Genomic DNA, 19,105 nt, shown 5'->3' on the forward strand with positions numbered 1-19,105 from the left:
TTCAACTATTCCTTAAGCAACAATGAATAGGAATTGTGTACTATCATGGCAGCTCCAGCATTGGCGCTGCTGGAATTTGGCCATGGAGAATGTTTCCACAATCCCACCAGAATGTTGCTTTGCTCTGGTCTCCAACATACAGCACTGCTCCCCAACTTCAGGCTTTGCACAGCAATGACCCAAGTAGGCAAACCATGGTGGACCAAGCTAGTGCTGTTGTACGGCTCCCTGTCAATTCTCCCCTGACAGACACACATCAGCTTGGACCTAACCACTTTAGTGAAAAGCAACTCCTCTTCCTGAGACAGGAACCTGCCCAATCCCAGCTGCTACTGTTCCATAGGAACGTAAAGCATTCCAATGCAACAGGTTGCACTGGCTTGTCGTTGAACAGGGAAGCATTCATCACTATGTGACATACCTCTTCTTCTCGTCCATGTCCACATCCTCTTTACACGACTCCCCAGGTTCTATTTCCTCACTGCACTGCTTCCCATTCTTGACTTTCTGGAGAAGCTCCCCCTTGAAGAACTCTGCTGCCTCTGGTGTGGGAAGAGTGTGGTCAATGGCAGTCACATCTTTCCCAGCTTTCCAGAGCTTGTAGCGATCTGGCTGGTATTTCCTCACAAAAACATCCATGGAGATCTTCACCATATCCTTCCGACATGAGCACTGCAGTTGCACAGAAGACACTAGGCCAATTACACAAGCATTTTATTTTCCAACCCAATACCACTTTGTTCTTTTGTAGCTCAACTGATGCGAAATATCTCCAAGTGGTGAGACTCTCACATCTAAAATCTCCCTTGTCAGGATTGTCCACCTATTATAACCGGGGAATCAGCGAGGACAAAGATTAAATGGCTTGTCTAAGATCATGCAAGGAAATCAACAAAAATGAAAGAACAGAAACAAGGAGAGGGAGCAGGTTGCTAGCCAAGAAGAAAAACCAGGCCAGAGTGTATCAGCCTATTGGTGGAGTTATCCACTTAGTTAACAGCATCAACCCAATTTGCAGGTTGCTGGAACTCCTCATTCACAGAAATTTCTGCTCTGGGCCCTCTGATCTTTACATTGCAGAGATGAAGCTTAAATAACTTTTGTAGCTTGGATGACAATGCAGTTGGGTCCATGGACAGGTCTTTCGCTTCAAAAGTTCTCTGCTTAGTGGCTAAAAGCTGACCCCTCTTGTCCAGAGTTAATTCCAGGGCTAGCAAATCTCAAGCACTGAGTGTGTGTCCAGGGTGGGAAAGTAAGGATAGTCTGCATGGTGGTGAGAGGGAGCGATTGTTTGGACTGAACAGGCTCTAGCACTTCATAGATTTTTTTAGATGAATCCTCTGGCAAACAGCATTCTGTTTGTGGGCTTGTCTACACACAAAAGTTGTATCACTTTAACTATCCTAGCAGAGGTAGGGCAGTACAACCAGTTATATTGATATAAAGGTGTTTATACCAATGTAGTCTATTCCCTTAAGGAAAGCAGAATAAGTTATACTAGTATAAGGCACCTTTATAATGTCCCACTAGGGGTTATGCCAATTTAATTACCTCAGTACAAAAAACACATCTCTAAGAGAAATAGCTATAGTACAAAAACGGTTTAGACTAGGCCTAAGACCATGCCATAATGTGCAACCTTCCAGTACCACCTCAGCCTTACACAGCCGTTATAGGTTTAAATCTATTATGCTCTAAACCCTTAACATGATCCGACCTGATATATCCAGAGGAAGAGATCGATGTTCCATTATTTGCTGCCCAGACTCTAAATGGGCACCAAACCATTAGATAAGAGGCTCATTTGACTCTGCTGCCTATAGTTATATTAGATAGAAACAATGGTTTCTTCTAGAGCATCAGTCAAAGAATCAGCTGTCAAAAATACACCAAAGTGGGTTTTTTTCATATGCAATTAAAAAAACAAAAAAACAAAGACAGTAGACCACTTACTAACACAGACTGCTTTCCATATTCAATCCACCGAAGAGTAGCAAAGTTGGTAGATTCAGCACAATTAAACCCATGATTAAAGCCAGCATGATAACCATAAGGGAATGTTATCATGAATTCTCCAGCTTCCTGTGTCACCTAAAAGAAGGGAAGTCCATGCAGACTGTTAACTGGTTCACAAAAAACAGTTCTCATTCTCCTGGGTTTGATATATAAGCTGCCTTTGCTCTCCTCTTATGCAAGAATTTTCACTGTTTCCTTACCATGCTGGAGAGACTCACTCAGCAGTAGCTGGTAAAATTGCAAAGACGACAAAATGACTTAAAATGTTTATTTCAAGCTATCCTGGCCAGGCAAGCAAATAGATTCATGCCCTACTCAGGTCCCCTATTGCAGTGTAATGAACTACAGTTCAAAACTAGTCTTGATAGCACAGTATTGAATATACAACAGAAAACTGTTGGCAAAACACAGGTCCTCAGCAATTCATCTACATAAGCAGACAAGGTCAGACACCCCAAGACCACAGAAGATACAGGTTAGTGTGCATACTTCTAGAAGTCTTAGCCACACGTGCATAAGAATTTATATTTTAAAAATTTTCTTTTGACAATTAGCTTAAAAAAATAAATCCCTTCTCATCTGCCCTCCTCAGAAATCCCCACCCTGCCACCCAGCAGACATTCTGGAAACCTTTGACTGAATTTGCTGTACTTAAAAGTATCCCAGGCCTTCTCCCGTCACCTTATCAAATGGGATGCCATATTTCTTCAATATCAATGGAGAGATGAGGGTCATCTTGTGACGGAGAAAAGCTTCACAACTCTGGGCACTTCCTGGAAAGAAGCCTGTTTAAAGAAAGGTATGGAGAGATGTTGAACACTCTGCTGCTGCAATCGAGAAAGAGTAAGTTAGTTAATCAGTACTCTAGTAGAAAAGTTACTGCCCACACAAAGTATGTTGTCTCTGGTCTAGAATAGGTGTATTCCATTCTGGACGATACTATGTAAGGAAGACATGGTCAGAAATCAGATTGGTGACCTAAGCAGATATAGCTGCAGGTCTGAAAGAGGCCTTCTGTACAATATAGGGGATGGGGTGCAGTTACCTTCCCCAAGTCAACAGAAACCTTTATCAAGAGAGAAAAGAGTCTGCATATTCTTTTCTTGCCTTTTAAGCAAATTCAAGTGACAGCAACGGATGGGTAACTTCCTATTTTGGAAAGTTAAGTAAGTCTTTAATACATGGCAACCAAGTAGTTTATGTTCAAAATGCAGCCTTTTAAAGAAGAAGTTCAACAAAAACAATATGAACAGTCCAGGTGTTGAAATTTTAGTAAGAATCAATGAAGACAGCTCATGGGGATTTAATGATAATCTTGTATTATTAAAACCCATAAGCAATGGCATGCTCTGAAGATGTCCACGCAGTGTGCAGAGGCGGTTAAAAAAGCAAACAGGATGTTAGGAATCATTAAAAAGGGGATAGAGAATAAGACTGAGAATATATTATTGCCCTTATATAAATCCATGGTACGCCCACACCTCGAATACTGTGTACAGATGTGGTCTCCTCACCTCAAAAAAGATATTCTAGCACTAGAAAAGGTTCAGAAAAGGGCAACTAAAATGATTAGGGGTTTAGAGAGGGTCCCATACGAGGAAAGATTAAAGAGGCTAGGACTCTTCAGCTTGGAAAAGAGGAGACTAAGGGGGGATACGATAGAGGTATATAAAATCATGAGTGATGTGGAGAAAGTGGATAAGGAAAAGTTATTTACTTATTCCCATAATACAAGAACTAGGGGTCACCAAATGAAATTAATAGGCAGCAGGTTTAAAACAAATAAAAGGAAGTCCTTCTTCACGCAGCGCATAGTCAACTTGTGGAACTCCTTAGCTGAGGAGCGTGTGAAGGCTAGTTCTATAACAGCATTTAAAAGAGAACTGGATAAATTCATGGAATGGTGTCCCTAGCCTCTGTTCGTCAGAGGATGGAGATGGATGGCAGGAGAGAGATCACTTGATCATTGCCTGTTAGGTTCACTCCCTCTGGGGCACCTGGCATTGGCCACTGTCAGTAGACAGATACTGGGCTAGATAAGAACATAAGAACGGCCGTACCGGGTCAGACCAAAGGTCCATCCAGACCAGTATCTGTCTACCGACAGTGGCCAATGCCAGGTGCCCCAGAGGGAGTGAACCTAACAGGCAATGATCAAGTGATCTCTCTCCTGCCATCCATCTCCATCCTCTGACGAACAGAGGCTAGGGACACCATTCTTACCCATCCTAGCTAACAGCCATTTATGGACTTAGCCACCATGAATTTATCCAGTCCCCTTTTAAACATTGTTATAGTCCTAGCCTTCACAACCTCCTCAGGTAAGGAGTTCCACAAGTTGACTGTGCGCTGCGTGAAGAAGAACTTCCTTTTATTTCTTTTAAACCTGCTGCCTATTAATTTCATTTGGTGACCCCTAGTTCTTGTATTATGGGAATAAGTAAATAACTTTTCCTTATCCACTTTCTCCACATCACTCATGATTTTATATACCTCTATCGTATCCCCCCTTAGTCTTCTCTTTTCCAAGCTGAAGAGTCCTAGCCTCTTTAATCTTTCCTCGTATGGGACCCTCTCTAAACCCCTAATCATTTTAGTTGCCCTTTTCTGAACCTTTTCTAGTGCTAGAATATCTTTTTTGAGGTGAGGAGACCACATCTGTACACAGTATTCGAGGTGTGGGCGTACCATGGATTTATATAAGGGCAATAATATATTCTCAGTCTTATTCTCTATCCCCTTTTTAATGATTCCTAACATCCTGTTTGCTTTTTTGACCGCCTCTGCACACTGCGTGGACATCTTCAGAGAACTATCCACGATGACTCCAAGATCTTTTTCCTGACTCGTTGCAGCTAAATTAGCCCCCATCATATTGTATGTATAGTTGGGGTTATTTTTTCCAATGGACCTTTGGTCTGACCCAGTACGGCCGTTCTTATGTTCATGGTTGTGCATCATGCAGAATGCAAGATTAACCAGTCTAATTCCATAGTCCAAGCTAATTAAGGGCAAAAACTTGAACATGAACAGTGGAGTGAGTACAGTTTTTATAGCCTTAGTTTTAATTTATAAAACACTTTTGTCTAGAGTGTTCCTCTTATAGAAAGAAACACACAAAAATAACCCCATATTATCAAGTGACAAGTTATGAAAACAATTGTATCACCACATACAGAACTATGGTCCACACCCACATGAATACGGTAAGCAGTTACAGTCTGGCAGAGACCTGAAGCCTATGGTAATTATCCCCCCACCCCATGTAAGAGGCAGAGTGTAGGATCAGGACCGAGAAGAACTGAATGATTACCTTTGGCAAGTCGCTCCAGTCGCTTCCCATGCTCTGGAGGGATGGAATACCTGCAGTCACAAGAGCAAACCAGTAAAAAAGGGGACAAGAAAGAGTTTGGTTCTTTAAAAAAAAAAATCCACTTACAACTTCAAATATAGAACAGTCAGCAAGATGTAGATTGCCTACTTATCCCACCAACCTATATTAGCTCACTCAATTTTCTCTTTTCTCTAAGGACGGACAAGAGAATTACTGGTGAAATGATCGGTTAGGCCAGTGACATGTATTGATTTGACGGTGTTACATACAGGAAAAATCCATCTATTTCTGTCTCTTCAACAGCCTGGAAACTCAAACAGCTGCTTTCCAACATGAACAAGTTGGGAAATGTACCTGATAGTTCAAATTGGCATTTGAGCCTCCTGTTAGTTGCAGACAGATTGCTGGAAGAGAACATTGTTTGAGTCACAGGTAATACAAGGGAGCCCATGGATCTCCCAGAAGACCCCCCTACATAGTTTATTCTCCCTCACTGGAAAAGCCAGTTTCCCACCTGGATTCACACTAAACAGAGAAAAAGAGCAATGTTTAATTTCACCTCTGCTATAGATGCCCTTCCTGGCAGATATCCGTCACTGAAAAGTATCCAGCTCCAATGCTGTGTCTGCACTACAGAAAATATCATGCTTGACAAGAGTACCAAACTGCAACCCTAAGGACTCCATTCTTTCTAAAAGCAACAAAGAATCCTGTGGCACCTTATAGACTAACAGACGTTTTGCAGCATGAGCTTTCGTGGGTGAATACCCACTTCTTCGGATGCAAGTGGTGGAAATTTCCACCACTTGCATCCGAAGAAGTGGGTATTCACCCACGAAAGCTCATGCTGCAAAACGTCTGTTAGTCTATAAGGTGCCACAGGATTCTTTGTTGCTTTTACAGATCCAGACTAACACGGCTACCCCTCTGATACTTGACATTCTTTCTAAGGCATTCCTAACCATACACTCTAAGCACTCCTATCAAAGAGTGCTTCCCTACTCTCCCGTGCCCTGTGCTGGAAATGCACAGTTCCTCCAGCGTGAGAGGGCTCCCCATTGGAAACCTCCAAATACAGAAGAAAAGCATTTAGGTCAGGATGACCCACCACCCTTTTTAAGTTACAACAAGGGGAATTTAAAATCCCCCTCACTGTTGAGGATTACAACAGGCTGATCAGTTTAACTGTCTGTCCACCAGGCTCCGCTTTATTTAATTCTTCTCACTACACATTTGCTTAGTTTGATAAAAATTGTAGTAAGAGTGTTTTATCAAGCACATGTTGCTATTGCATTCTACGTAAAATAACCCAATAATTGGTCATCACTTCCTCTAAAATATCAAATCTCTTGTTTGCTTAGGCAAAAGTCTGGGGAGAAGTCTCTGAAATACTTGAAATCATGGCATGTTTGTGCAGCAAAAGGCATAACAAAGAGGGAGAAGTTGGACCTACATTAGCGAACATAGTACTAGTGTGGAAGGGGTTAAGAAGATAAAGCACTCACACAAGCTTTGCACTTTAAGGATATGCATATTCCTTTCATGTACTCTACACTTTGTTCCCCCCACCCCCCCCGAAACAATTTCTAACCCTTCTTGCTGCAGTAATGAATTGCCCCCAACTGAAACAATAGCACTAAGTAGCGAGAATTTCCACCATTCATTGGTCTCAATAATCAACTGCAATCAAGTTCTAAGGTGCAACACAATTAACTCTTTTCATCGATGACCTTAAAATTACCTAGGTGAGAGGCTTTTCTGGTAGGTCTAGTATAATTTAGCTCAACAGTTCTCATCCTTCTGTTCCCACACTACTGGTGCTACATGTTTCTACACACTAGGTGCACCAAGATACAAAGCAAGAGGGACGGAGTCACACATGCATGCCCAGCCCTGACCCCCGATCCAGGTGTGGGCTGGGCAGGCTCCTCCTGGCAGGATCCAAGTGTGGAGGGGCTTAGTGTGTGGGGGGGGGGATCCAGGTGTGGGGTGAGAGGATTCTGTTAGGGCAATCTGGATGCACAGGGGCTCAGTGAGCGGCCTGGGGAATCTGGATGCAGAGGGGCTCATGGGTGTGTGCGCAGGGGAATGGGACTCTGCAGAGATGTCCAGGTGAAGGTGGTTGGGACTTGATATGGCAAGTCTAGGTGGTGGGGGAGTGGTGCTTGGTGGGATAGGAGTCCGGGTGCAGCTGGGTTGGGGTTCAGTGGGGTGGGGAGTTCAAGTGCAGGGGGCTTAGCAGGGGTCTGGATGCAAGGGAGGGGTGGGGCTCTGCGGGGAGTCTGGGTGCAGGGCGGCTCCAGACGCAAGGGGAGAAGCTCAGTGAGGGAGATCTGGGGATGCACAGGGGTTGGGCAGACGGGGGAGCAGTTCCCTGTACAGTGACCCCTCCTGTGGCCAAGGAGTGATAGTGGCAGGAAGTGGGAGAGTACAAAGCTTCCTGCAGCTGGGAGAGGTTCCTGGGGTGGGTGTGTCCCAGCCCTGGCCACTCCTTGAAGAGGAAGAGGAAGTCCCATCCTCCTCTTTCCCCACTCAAGCCAGGATTAGAGCTTAACCCCGGCGTAAGGTATGAGGGTGTCCCCAGCCCTGCACCCCCCGGTGGTTATTTACGTCTCCACCAGCTGCTGCGGGAGCATGAAATGATGCACCTGCACTGCTGGGGAGGGGCACATGACCTCTCTTGTAGCTTCCCTTGGCTTACTCGTCAGAAGTAATTTTTCTGCAGGGAAGCAAAGAAATCTGTGGGGGACATGAATTATGCACATGCGCAGTGGCACAGAATTCCCAGGGAGTAAATGAGCAGTAGCCTGAGGAGACAGAGGAAAAACCCCACTATTTTCCTAGTAATCTCTATCCCTTGTTTGTCCATCTGTCCCTCCTCATTTATCGAGGGACTCCAAGATTTACTAGAGAGAGAATACCATAAACTATTGGAGGCTGCTCCAAGAAACCTTACCATGACTTGGGTTCTCCGAAGTGTAAGTAATTAATACTATAGAGGTCCATGTCCTCAGTATGCCAGGCAAAGGAGGTTTTCCACATGCCGAAGTAGAGGTAAGGGGTATTGACTCCCTCAATGGTTATGCCACTTTCATTCTCCACTACGTCCAGGATTGTGTTCAACCTGCCAATATTCCACTCATGTACATGCTGCAAAACATGAAGCTCATATTAAGCAAGAAACAAGGAAAGCAACATGTTAGCAAGACATCAGTTATCTAACTCTCCCCTACATCACTCTGTACTTTGAGACAGAGAGATTTGCTTTTTCAATTTTACTGACCAATTCGAAGTCTTCACCTCCCAGTGACTCCCCCCCCCCCCTTTTTAAATACAAGTCTCATTTTCCATTAGCCTGTGTTTAACTGCTACTAATCACACCCCTCATTAACATCTCAGCATAAAGGCCAGAAATCAGAGGGACGTGCATGATGTGAGTCCGAAATCCCCCAGACTCTAGAGCAGGGATGGGCAAACCTTTTGGCCTGAGGGCCACATCTGGGTGGGGAAATCGCATGCAGGGCCATGAACGTCGGGCTGGGGCAGGGGACTGGGGTGTGGTGTGCAGGAAGGGGCTCAGGGCAAGCAGTTGGGGCGGAGGAGGGGTGCAGGGCTTACGAGGGGGCTCAAGGCAGAAGGTTGGGGTGCAGGAGGGTGTGCGGAATACGACAGGGGGCTATGGGCAGGGGGTTGGGGTGCAGGGTGCGGCAGGGGGCTCAGGGCAGTGGATTGGACTGTGGGGTGCTGGAGGGGTTCGGGCTCTGGCCTGGCGCCGCTTACCTGGAGCGGCTCCAGGGTGGCAGCAGCGCACATAGGGGCTCAGGCAGGCTCCCCGTTCCCAGCCAGTGGGAGCCTCGGGGGAGGTAGCCGCAGGCGAAGGCAGCACTCTGAGCCCTCTGTTCCCCCATCCCCCAGGGGCCGCAGGGACATCATGCCAGTCGCTTCCGGGAGCAGCACGGGACCCGCGGGGCCACGGGGGTGGCAATCCCGCGGGCTGGATCCAAAGCCCTGACAGGCCGCATCCGGCCCACAGGCCACAGTTTGCCCACCCCTGCTCTAGAGACAAACACTTCAGGGTGAGCCACACAGACTCTCAGGACAGGTATAGAAAGCATGCACCACCACCCACTATACCGGTCCTGTCCAATGGGAAGAGGACTTCAGCATCCAGAACTGTCACGTTTTCCTTCCTACCACTGTGTTTCCTTCCAACCCCCTGTTAAAAGACTGGAATAGACCCCTTAGACAGTTTGAGGACCCGCAGAGGGCTACAGACCAGTTTGAAAACTACTGTTCTAGTCTAAAACTCTTACAGCCAAATGTGGCTGCAAGATTATGCACTCAGTTCTGATGGTTATCAGCATGTCACAGCTATCAGGGTGAGTCACACCACAATGAAGTTATCAAACTACAAAGAGTCCCCCACAGTACGGTGTACAGCAGCAGGGTACATAGGCGATACGTGCTTCCTGATACTCTCCATTTCAAGCTCATTTGTAGTCGTAAGCACATTAGCACTACTGTCAGCTTTGTACCTTACCTATATTTATATTTTTAATTAATTTTGGCTCCCAGGAGTTTCCAACTGTATTACAATGAATGGATAAACATAAATACTCTCAGTGATGTGGCTTATAGTTAGCCTCAACAATTTTGGTTAAATGACAAATATGTTAGGGGTACAACTGATTGCATCTCCCAGGTAATATATGTCAGAAGATAGAAGTTTGCTATGAATTCCATTAAATACCTCAAACTTTGCAGAGCTGAATTCCAGGACAGAGAGTTTACATGATAAACCCTATCAAGATTCACAAGGATGATTATGTTACTAGAAGACAAAGCATTTTCCTTCACCTTCTCATAGAGCGTGCCATTAACATCAGCACCATAGATGGGGGCATTGAAAGTGAGGTTCTTCCAGTATTTCCGCTCAAGGTCCTCAAAGTCAGTATATCGGGGTGTGCAGTACCTATTTAAAAAAAAAGCTGTTTCATCAACTCATTTAATCAATAAAAACTTTGCAACTCACTACATTAGAGTTTAGAACAACAGCACAGAATTAAGAAAGCAGATAGAAGGCTATATTCAAAAAGTTAATGAAAGAATAAAGAGGCATATCTAGCATATCTCCTAGCAGCTAAGGCACTGGACTGGAAGTCAGGGGACCCAGGCTCTATTTCCTGCTCTGCCAGAACCTGTTGTGTGACAGTGGGCAAGTCATTTCACTTCTGTGCCTGTGTTTCCTCGCCCGCTTTTTGTACAGTGTCTGGCAAAATGGGACCCCTACCTTAGCTGGGATCTGTAGGTGCTACTGAAATACTAATCCCCAGCATAATTCCCACAGCAAGTTGCAAGTTTTGCAAAGCAGATAGTTTATCCTTTACTGTTTAAAGGAACAACCTGCACTGTACAAAATGGAATAATGAGCATTTTATTAGTTCCTTCTTTAGTCCTCAAGCCATATCTTGTGAGGGAATAATATATTTTCAAAAAGTTAATTTACTAACAATTATTTTGTAAAGTAGCGGTAGCATGCAAGTCTAGTTTACTTTTCACATTACTCTCAGCTAGAACAATGGAAACTAATGAGAATTTCACTTTCTGGGACTCAGGAACTAGTGTAGTAATGCAAATTTGGGGTTTCAAACACTGCAATAAAATGGCTAAAACTCAAGTTTTATGAGTAAGTGACTATAAAAATAGCATTGTTGGATTCCAAATTTGTGTTCTTTCAATAACTCTAGGTCAAGGGCGCTCAGTTAATCATGTTAAACCCTCTGCCATGTACATTGGCCAAACTGAACAGTCTCTACGCAAAAGAATAAATGGACACAAATCTGACATCAGGAATCATAACATTCAAAAACCAGTAGGAGAACACTTCAACCTCTCTGGTCATTCAGTAACAGATTTAAAGGTGGCAATTTTGCAACAGAAAAGCTTCAAAAACAGACTCCAATGAGAAACTGCTGAACTTGAATTGATATGCAAACTAGATATCATCAATTTAGGCTTAAACAGAGATTGAGAATGGCTGAGCCATTGCACACATTGAATCTATTTCCCCATGTTAAGTATCCTCACAGCTTCTTGTCAAACTGTCTTAAATGGGCTATCTTGATTATCACCACATACTTTTTTTTCTCCTGCTGACAGTTCATCTTAATTAATTAGCCTCTTAGAGTTGGTTGGGCAACTCCCACCTTTTCATGTTCTCTGTATGTATATATATCTCCTCACTATATGTTCCAGTCTATGTGTCCGAAGAAGTGAGCTGAAGCCCACGAAAGCTTATGTTCAAATAAATTTGTTAGTCTCTAAGGTGCCACAAGTGCTCCTGTTCTTTTCATTGATACAGACTAACACGGCTGCTACTCTGAAACCAGTTAATCATGAAGAACCATTTGTTCCTAATTTCCAGCCCTGCAAACTACTTGTAATTTCGGTTGTTGGGTTTGGTTAGCAAGTGGTGGCTGGTGTTGGTATCATACTAGACGATCTGGTGGTCTCTTCTGGCCTTCAACTATACATAGGGACTTCAGGTCTATTTGCATCCTTTCCTTCTTGTACATCAGTTTAAAAAAAAATAAAAAAAAATCTCAGAGGACCAAAAAAATGCCACCACAGTTAACCAGAGCAAAACAGGCAGTTATAGGCAAAAAAACATCCTTTAAAAACTGGAAATCAAATCCTACTGAAGAAAAGCAGAAAGGAGCATAAACTATGGAATATAATTGGACAGATCAAAAAAGAATTTGAAGAACTATATAAATTCATGGAGGATAGATCCATCAATGGCTATTAGCCAGGATGGGCAGGGATGGTGTCCCTACCTCCGTTTGCCAAAAGCTGGGAATGAGCGACAGGGGATGGATCACCCGACGATTCCCTGTTCTGTTCATTCCCTCTGGGGCACCTGACACTGGCCACTGTCAGAAGACAGGACACTGGGCTAGATGGATGTTTGGGCTGACCCAGTACAGCCGTTCTTATGGTAAAAGACAACAACTAACAGCAAAAAAACAAAAAATGTTAAGTGCATCAGCAGCAGGAAGCCTGCCAAACAATTACTGAGGCCACTGGACAATCAAGGTGCTAGCACTCAAGACAGACAAGGCAGTTGAAGAGAAACTACCTGAATTCTCTGTATTGGTCTTCACTGCACAGGTTGTGAAAGAGATGCCCACACCTGAGCCATTCTTTTTAGGTGTCAACTCTGAGGAACTGTCCTAGGATTGAGATGTCGGCAGAGAAGGTTTTGGAACAAACGGATAAATTTAACAGTAACAGATCACCAGGACCAGATGATATTCACCAAAGAGTTCTGAAGGAACTCACATGACATTGCAGAACTACTGACTGTGATATAAAGCAGCAAAGAATCCTGTGGCACCTTATAGACTAACAGATGTATTGGAGCATAAGCTTTCGTGGGTGAATACCCACTTCGTCATGCGTCTGATGAAGTGGGTATTCACCCACGAAAGCTTATGCTCCAATACATCTGTTAGTCTATAAGGTGCCACAGGATTCTTTGCTGCTTTTTACAGATCCAGACTAACACCGATACCTCTCTGATACTTGAATGCGGTATGTAACCTATTACTTAAATCAGCTTCTGTACCAGATGACTGGCGGAGAGCTAATGTAAAGCCCATTTTTCAAAAAGGGTCCAGAGTCGATCCTGGCAGTTACAGGCCACTAAGCCTAACTTCAGTATCGGGCAAATTGGTAGAAATTATCACAAAGAACGGGATTATCAGACACACAGATGAACACAATGTGTCAGGGAAGAGTCAACATGAATTTTGTAAAGGGAAATCATGCCTTACCAATCTGTTAGAATGATGGGGGGGGGGGGGAGGGAACAAACATGTGGACAAGGGTGATCCAGTAGGTATAATACAATTGGACTTTCAGAAAGTCTTTGACAAGGTCTCACATCAAAGGTTCATAAGCAAACTCAACAATCATGGGATAAGAGGGAAGGCCCTTTCGTGGATCAGTAACTGGATAAAAGACAGGAAACAAAGGGTAGGAATAAATGGTCAGTTCTCAGAAGGGAGAGGTAAATAGCAGGGTCCCCCAAGGATCTGTACTGGGATCAGTGCTGTTCAACATATTCATAAATGATCTAGAAAAGGGAGCAAACAATGAGGTGGAAAAGTTTGCAGCCAATACATAAATCAGTCAGGATAGTTAAGTTGAAAGCAGACGGCAGAGCGTTACCAAGGGATTTCACAACTCTGGGTAGCTGGGCAACAAGATGGCAGATGAAATTCAAAGTTGGTAAGGGCAAAGTAATGCACATGGGAAAACATAATCCCAACTATATGTACAAAACGAAAGGGAAAAATTAGCTGTTACCACGGAAGAAAGAGATTTTGGGAGTCATCATGGATGGTTTTCTGAAATCATCTATGCAATGTACAGCAGCAGTCAAAAAAGCTAACAATGTTAGGTATCTTTCAGAAAGATATAGATAAAACAGAACAGAACATATAATGCCACTATATAAATCCGTGGTATGCCCACATCTCGAATACTTTCTGCAGTTCTGGTTGCCCCATCTCAAAAAAAGATAATTAGAATTGAAGGTACACAAATTGGCAACTAAAATGATTAGGGGCATGGAATGGCTTCCATACAAGGAAAGATTAAAAAGACTGGGACTGTTCAGCTTACAAAAAGATGACTTGGGGGGTGGGGGGACCTGAGAGAGGTCTATAAAATCATGACTGGTATGGAGAAAGTGAATAAAGTAATGTTATTTACCCCTTCATGTAATACAAGAACCAGAGGTCACCCAATTAAATTGTTTTAAACTTGCTGCCTAGTAAACATAAGGAATCACTTCTTCACATAAACACACAGTCAACCTGTGGAACTTGTTGCTAGGAGATGTTGTGAAAGCCAAAAATGTAACTGGCTTAAAAAAAAAAATCAGACAAGTTCATAGAGGATACTGTCCATCAATGGCAATTAGCCAAGATGGTCAGGCTCCAGGTGTCCCCAAACCTCTGACTCCCAGAAGCTGGGACTGGCCAACAGGGGATGGATCACTTGGTAACTGCCCTGCTCTGTTCATTCCCTCTGAAGCATCTGGCATTGCCCAGTGTCAGAGTCAGGATACTGGGCCACTGGTCTGACCCAGCATGCTCATTATTATGTAATAAAGGTTCTCCAGGCCAAATTATCCTATCGACCCTTGTGCAATTCCACTGTCTTCAAGACTAACAGAAGTAAAGTGTAGCAGGACAGATGTGTTAATTAATATGCCATTTTTGCATTGTCATTTTGTTACTGAAATTTTGTTATCATTGACATTTTCTTTAAAGCTACATACCTCTACCCAAGAGAATCCATTTAACTATACACTAAATAGAGGGAAAGCTATGTGATAGTAACGGATGCAAAAGCCCCACATTTGTAAGAAACTGCAGGCACAAACACTCTTACTTGTCACTATTTGCAATTCTTCTAAATTCCCGGACAGTCATAGCCTTCTTCTGGATGTTGTACTGTGTGAAGAGGCCAGATTGTCCAGTCACCACCTGCTGAATTGGAGCCGGGATGACCAGTTCATCAATATCATCATAGCATGTTCGCGGTTTCCACTCCTTTGGGGGAATTACCTGATGGTTCACAGAATAAAAGGCAAAGATCAGAAAATGTATAAATTCAACCTATGAGCTTAAGTTCCCTCTAAGCTGTGCGGCTGCACAGCTGACTATTAAGCCCCCGCACAAGGGCTCAGGGTTGCGGCGGGAGGAGGTGCCCCTCCCCACCGGCCCCAGCACGGACCTGCTGCCGGCAGGGAGGAGTGCCCCCTCCCCACTGTGGGCCTGCCCCAGACTTGCCATGGCCAGCTGGGGAGGAGCCTCTCCCTTGGCCCAGCCCCGCCCGAGCTGTCGGGGAAAGGCGCCTCTTCCCCAGACCAGAGCTGCTGCGGCGAGAGGGGGCTGGGGGGAGTCCTCTCTCCCCACTACAGCCTACACCCTGAACCCCTCATCCCCGGCCCCACCCTAGAGCCCACACCCCAACCCTCTGCCCCCTCCCGCACTCCTAACCCTCATCCCTGGCCCCACCCAGGAGCCTTCACCCCTAGACGGAGCCCTCGCCCCCTGCACCAGCCCTGAGTCGTCGTCCCTCACCCCAAACCCCTCATACCTGGTCCCACCCCAGAGCCCACATCCCCACACACCCAACCCTCTGCCCCATCCCAGAGCCCCTCCCGCACCCTGAGCCCCTTATCCCCAGCCCCACCCTAGAGCCTGCACCCCCATCCAGAGCCCTCATCCCCCCACACCCCAACCCTCTGCCCCAGCCCCAAGCCCCCTCCCGCCCTCCAAACCCCTTGGCCCACCCCCACCACGTTAATTGTGTTATGTGCACCGATAAGAAGGGGATGTGTCACGCATCACTTATTGGTGCACGTAACAAAATTCACTCTGCACAGAAAACCCTGCCTATGAGGGGAGCTTTACCTAGAGGACAATGATTATTCAGTCAGCAGGGAACCAATGCAACGGGAGCAAGGTGTCAAACTTCTCAGCATGGCTTTGAATGACGGTTTGTGAGCTCGGGAAGCCTGTCGCTGGCCAGCTGGAGCTGGTCCGATACCCCCCCCTCCCGGTCTCTGCCCTGCGGTGTGTGCGCGGCAGGGCCCCAGCACCGAGCCGCAGACAGACCGAGGCGCAGCGCGCAGCCCGGGGCAGGCAGCGGGCTCCGGGCTCTGGCCCGGCCGGGCGGTAACACGGGACCGCCCCTCCGAAAAGCGGCGCCCGCAGGCCGGGCGCTGGCGCAGGCCGAGGCAGGAAGCGGCGGGCGGGCGGGTGGTTACGGGAAGGGGCTCGGAGGAAGCGATGCGGGGCCCGGGCTTTGTCTGGGACCCCGCGGCCGCTCACCTTGGCGAGCCCGGCGCGGTGGGCGCCCTGGGACTCGATGTAGGCCACGTAGCGGCTGAAGTCGCGGAACTGCTCGGCGCTGGGGCGGAACGTCATGATGCGCGCGCTGGGGTTCGGGCTCTCCGGCTCCGCGGCCATGTTCGCGCCCGGGCCGCGCACCACCTGCGCGAGAGCGGAGCCGTCAGCGCGCGCCAGCCCCGCCCCGCCCCGCCGCGGGAGACCGGGACCGGGACCGCAGCCGGCGGCGTCCCCCGCTCCGCCTCACCTCACCCGGCGCCCGCGCTCCCTCCGCCAGGCCCCGCCGCCACTCGGAAGAAGGAAAGAGAAAACAGTGTCCCCCGCCCCGAACCAACCTCCGATCCCATTGGTGAGGCAGTGCCGCTGCGGGCCAATCGCCACAGGGTCCGCACCAGACGCGCCTTCTCATTGGCTGAGCCCACCTGCCAATCACTTTCCTCTTCTTCCCCCAGCGTCGCCCCCACCGCGGCCAGCGCGAACCAACCTCTCCCGCATCCCGAAATCAGTTCCGGCGCGGATGGATATGCGGCTGCGCGCGACGATGTCACGTCATGTGAAATTACAGCGACGTGAGATGTATCCTCCTCTCAAAGCGCCAGATAAAGAATCCGCCGGGCGGCTTTCCACCGCACGACCTCCTCCCGCCCTCTCCATCGGTCTAAGCCAATCACAGCGCAGCCTGCGATTCCAACCAATACGAATTAGAGCCGCAGCTAAACGGGGCGGTAGGAGTTGGCCAATCAGAAAGGAGAATAGGTTGTTGCCAGGCAGATTACAGAGCCCCCTGCTGTGGGGCGCAGTTGCTAGGGAACTGCAGGCCCAAAAAGGCTCCCTACGGCGGAAGGCCTACGGGGGGCGGGCAGGAGCCCTGGCCCCATGTGCTGGGGGGGGGCCCTGGGGAGGGGGAGTCCTGGCCCTGTACGGGGCTGGGGAGGGGGAGCCCTGTCCCTGTACGGGGGCCCTGGGGAGGGGGGGGGGGAGCCCTGCCCTGTGCTGGGGGCCCTGTCCCTGTGCTGGGCCTGGGGGGGGGGGGGGGGGGGGATGGGGCCCCCTGCCCCTGGGGGGGGTGGGGGGGGGGGGGGGCCCTGCCCCTGTGCTGGGGGGCCCTGTCCCTGTGCTGGGGGGGGGGCCCTGTCCCTGTGCTGGGGACTGGGGGGCCCTGTCCCTGTGGGGGGACCTGGGAGGGGGAGTCCTGGCCCTGTACGGGGTGGGGTGGGCTTTGGGGAGCCCTGCCCCTGTACGGGGGGGTCCCTGGGGAGGGGGTCGGGGAGCCCTGCCCCTGTGCTGGGGGGGGGCCCTGTCCCTGTGCTGGGGGACCTGGGGCGGGGAAGTCCTGGCCCTGTACGGGGGGGGCGGGGTGGGGGATGGGGAGCCCTGGCCCTGTACGGGGCCTGGAGGGGGATGGGGAGCCCTGTCCCTGTGCTGGGGGGGGGCCTGGGGAGGGGGAGGGGGAGCTCTGGCCCTGTACGGGGGGGGGCGGAGAGGGGGATGGGGAGCCCTGGCCCTGTACGGGGGAGGGCCCTGGGAAGGGGAAGGGGGAGCCCTGCCCCTGTACGGCGGAGGGCCAGGGGGAGGGGGAGCCCTGCCCCTGTGCTGGGGGCAAGTGGGTACCTGCTGGTGTGGTCTGCAGGGCCAGGGTGAGTCCAGAGTTATTCAGTCTGTTCTGCATCGTTCCCATTAGTTGTTCTCTCATCATGGGGTTCACGCGATGGTCCCGCTGGCTTGGCCCCCGGGTACTAACTGGCTGAGGCCTCGTGCCGTCTCCTTTAGAGCCAGCAGAGGCTTGGCCCCACAGGGCACATGCCAGCAGAGGTCTGCAGAGCTCGGCACAAGGAGCTCGTCTTCCTTGAGTCCATATCAGCAATCGGGCGGCACCCAGCTCTGGCTACAGACTAGGGCGAACGGGACAGCATGTACACACCTAGCATGGCTGCACACACAAGTTGTACTAATGAGTTTTGACAGTGATTTTGTTAAACGAGCAACTCCATTGTATGGACACTTATTTCACATTAAGTGTGCCCACTTTCAGTTCTGCTTACATCTGTTGCTTCCTGATTTTAGCTAATTGTTATCAGTCAGTTTAAGGATGTCCACTCTATTGGATTCTTGCCAATTTGGCTAATTCACTTTCTAAACCAATTTAGTTAAACTGGTACAACTTGTGTGTGTAAACAAAACCTCAGCAGAGTTTGACACTATGCAATAATCTGGCACCAAATTCACCATGACCCAGGGAAACGCCTGGCGGGATCTGATACTCGTCAAAGCTTGGTGGGCACATGCTGGTTATGTTGCTATGCTAAAGGCTTTATAATTAAAGCCCCACTTGAATTGCAGGATGATTGTGGACAAGCCCCGGAAAATCGCGGAAAAGTAATAATGGACCTTATTTGCGGTAATCAAGTCTATGACTTTTCTGCAATTTTCCACTGTCGGCAGCCCAGGCCTGAGAGCAGGATCCCGCTGTTGACAGTAGGGGCTCCCGGTGTTTGACCGCCCAGGGCTGAGAGCGGGAAGTCGTGCTGTTGACCCCAGGGCAGCTGGGGCTCCCACTGTCAAAATTGTGGTGGGAGTTTAATATTGCGGGATCTGCAATATCACAGATTAAGGAGGGCCTGTTATTAATGCATAAACTCCAGAGCACAGCAGTGGGGATGAACATAACCAGCCTAAAAGGAGCCTGCAACCATGCCCCGAACCCATGAGCAAAGTGACTGGTCGCACCCATACCTAAATGAGCCCTCCAAGATGCTATTTCGTTTCTCCCACCGGGGGTCTCCTTTGCTGTCAGGTTATTGTCATAAAGCAGCCATGAAGGTCCTGC

At 48.1% G+C, this 19,105-nt stretch overlaps 1 protein-coding gene across 7 annotated transcripts in view; it reads right to left on the reverse strand.

The window, feature by feature from the left end:
- KDM4A (lysine demethylase 4A) overlaps positions 1-16,881 on the reverse strand; it is a 41,358-nt gene extending 24,477 nt beyond the window's left edge. The window contains exons 1-9 of one of the 7 annotated variants that reach the window (XM_039484427.1): positions 16,701-16,875; positions 16,261-16,422; positions 14,813-14,988; positions 10,208-10,322; positions 8,307-8,500; positions 5,330-5,379; positions 2,698-2,801; positions 1,954-2,091; positions 422-672 (exon numbers count right to left, since the gene is read on the reverse strand). In XM_039484427.1, coding sequence (XP_039340361.1) covers positions 422-672; positions 1,954-2,091; positions 2,698-2,801; positions 5,330-5,379; positions 8,307-8,500; positions 10,208-10,322; positions 14,813-14,988; positions 16,261-16,398 — 1,166 coding nt within the window. In that variant the 5' untranslated portion in view covers positions 16,399-16,422; positions 16,701-16,875. Of the gene's footprint in view, positions 1-421; positions 673-1,953; positions 2,092-2,697; positions 2,802-5,329; positions 5,380-8,306; positions 8,501-10,207; positions 10,323-14,812; positions 14,989-15,840; positions 15,862-16,260; positions 16,423-16,525 lie in introns of those variants that run through there. The other 6 variants (XM_039484429.1, XM_039484426.1, XM_039484428.1 and 3 more) reach the window with 6 other exon arrangements.
- Between the last annotated feature and the right edge of the window lie 2,224 nt (positions 16,882-19,105).

This window comes from Mauremys reevesii, linkage group 8 (assembly GCF_016161935.1).
Source record: "Mauremys reevesii isolate NIE-2019 linkage group 8, ASM1616193v1, whole genome shotgun sequence".
NCBI classification, from domain to species: Eukaryota; Metazoa; Chordata; order Testudines; family Geoemydidae; genus Mauremys; species Mauremys reevesii.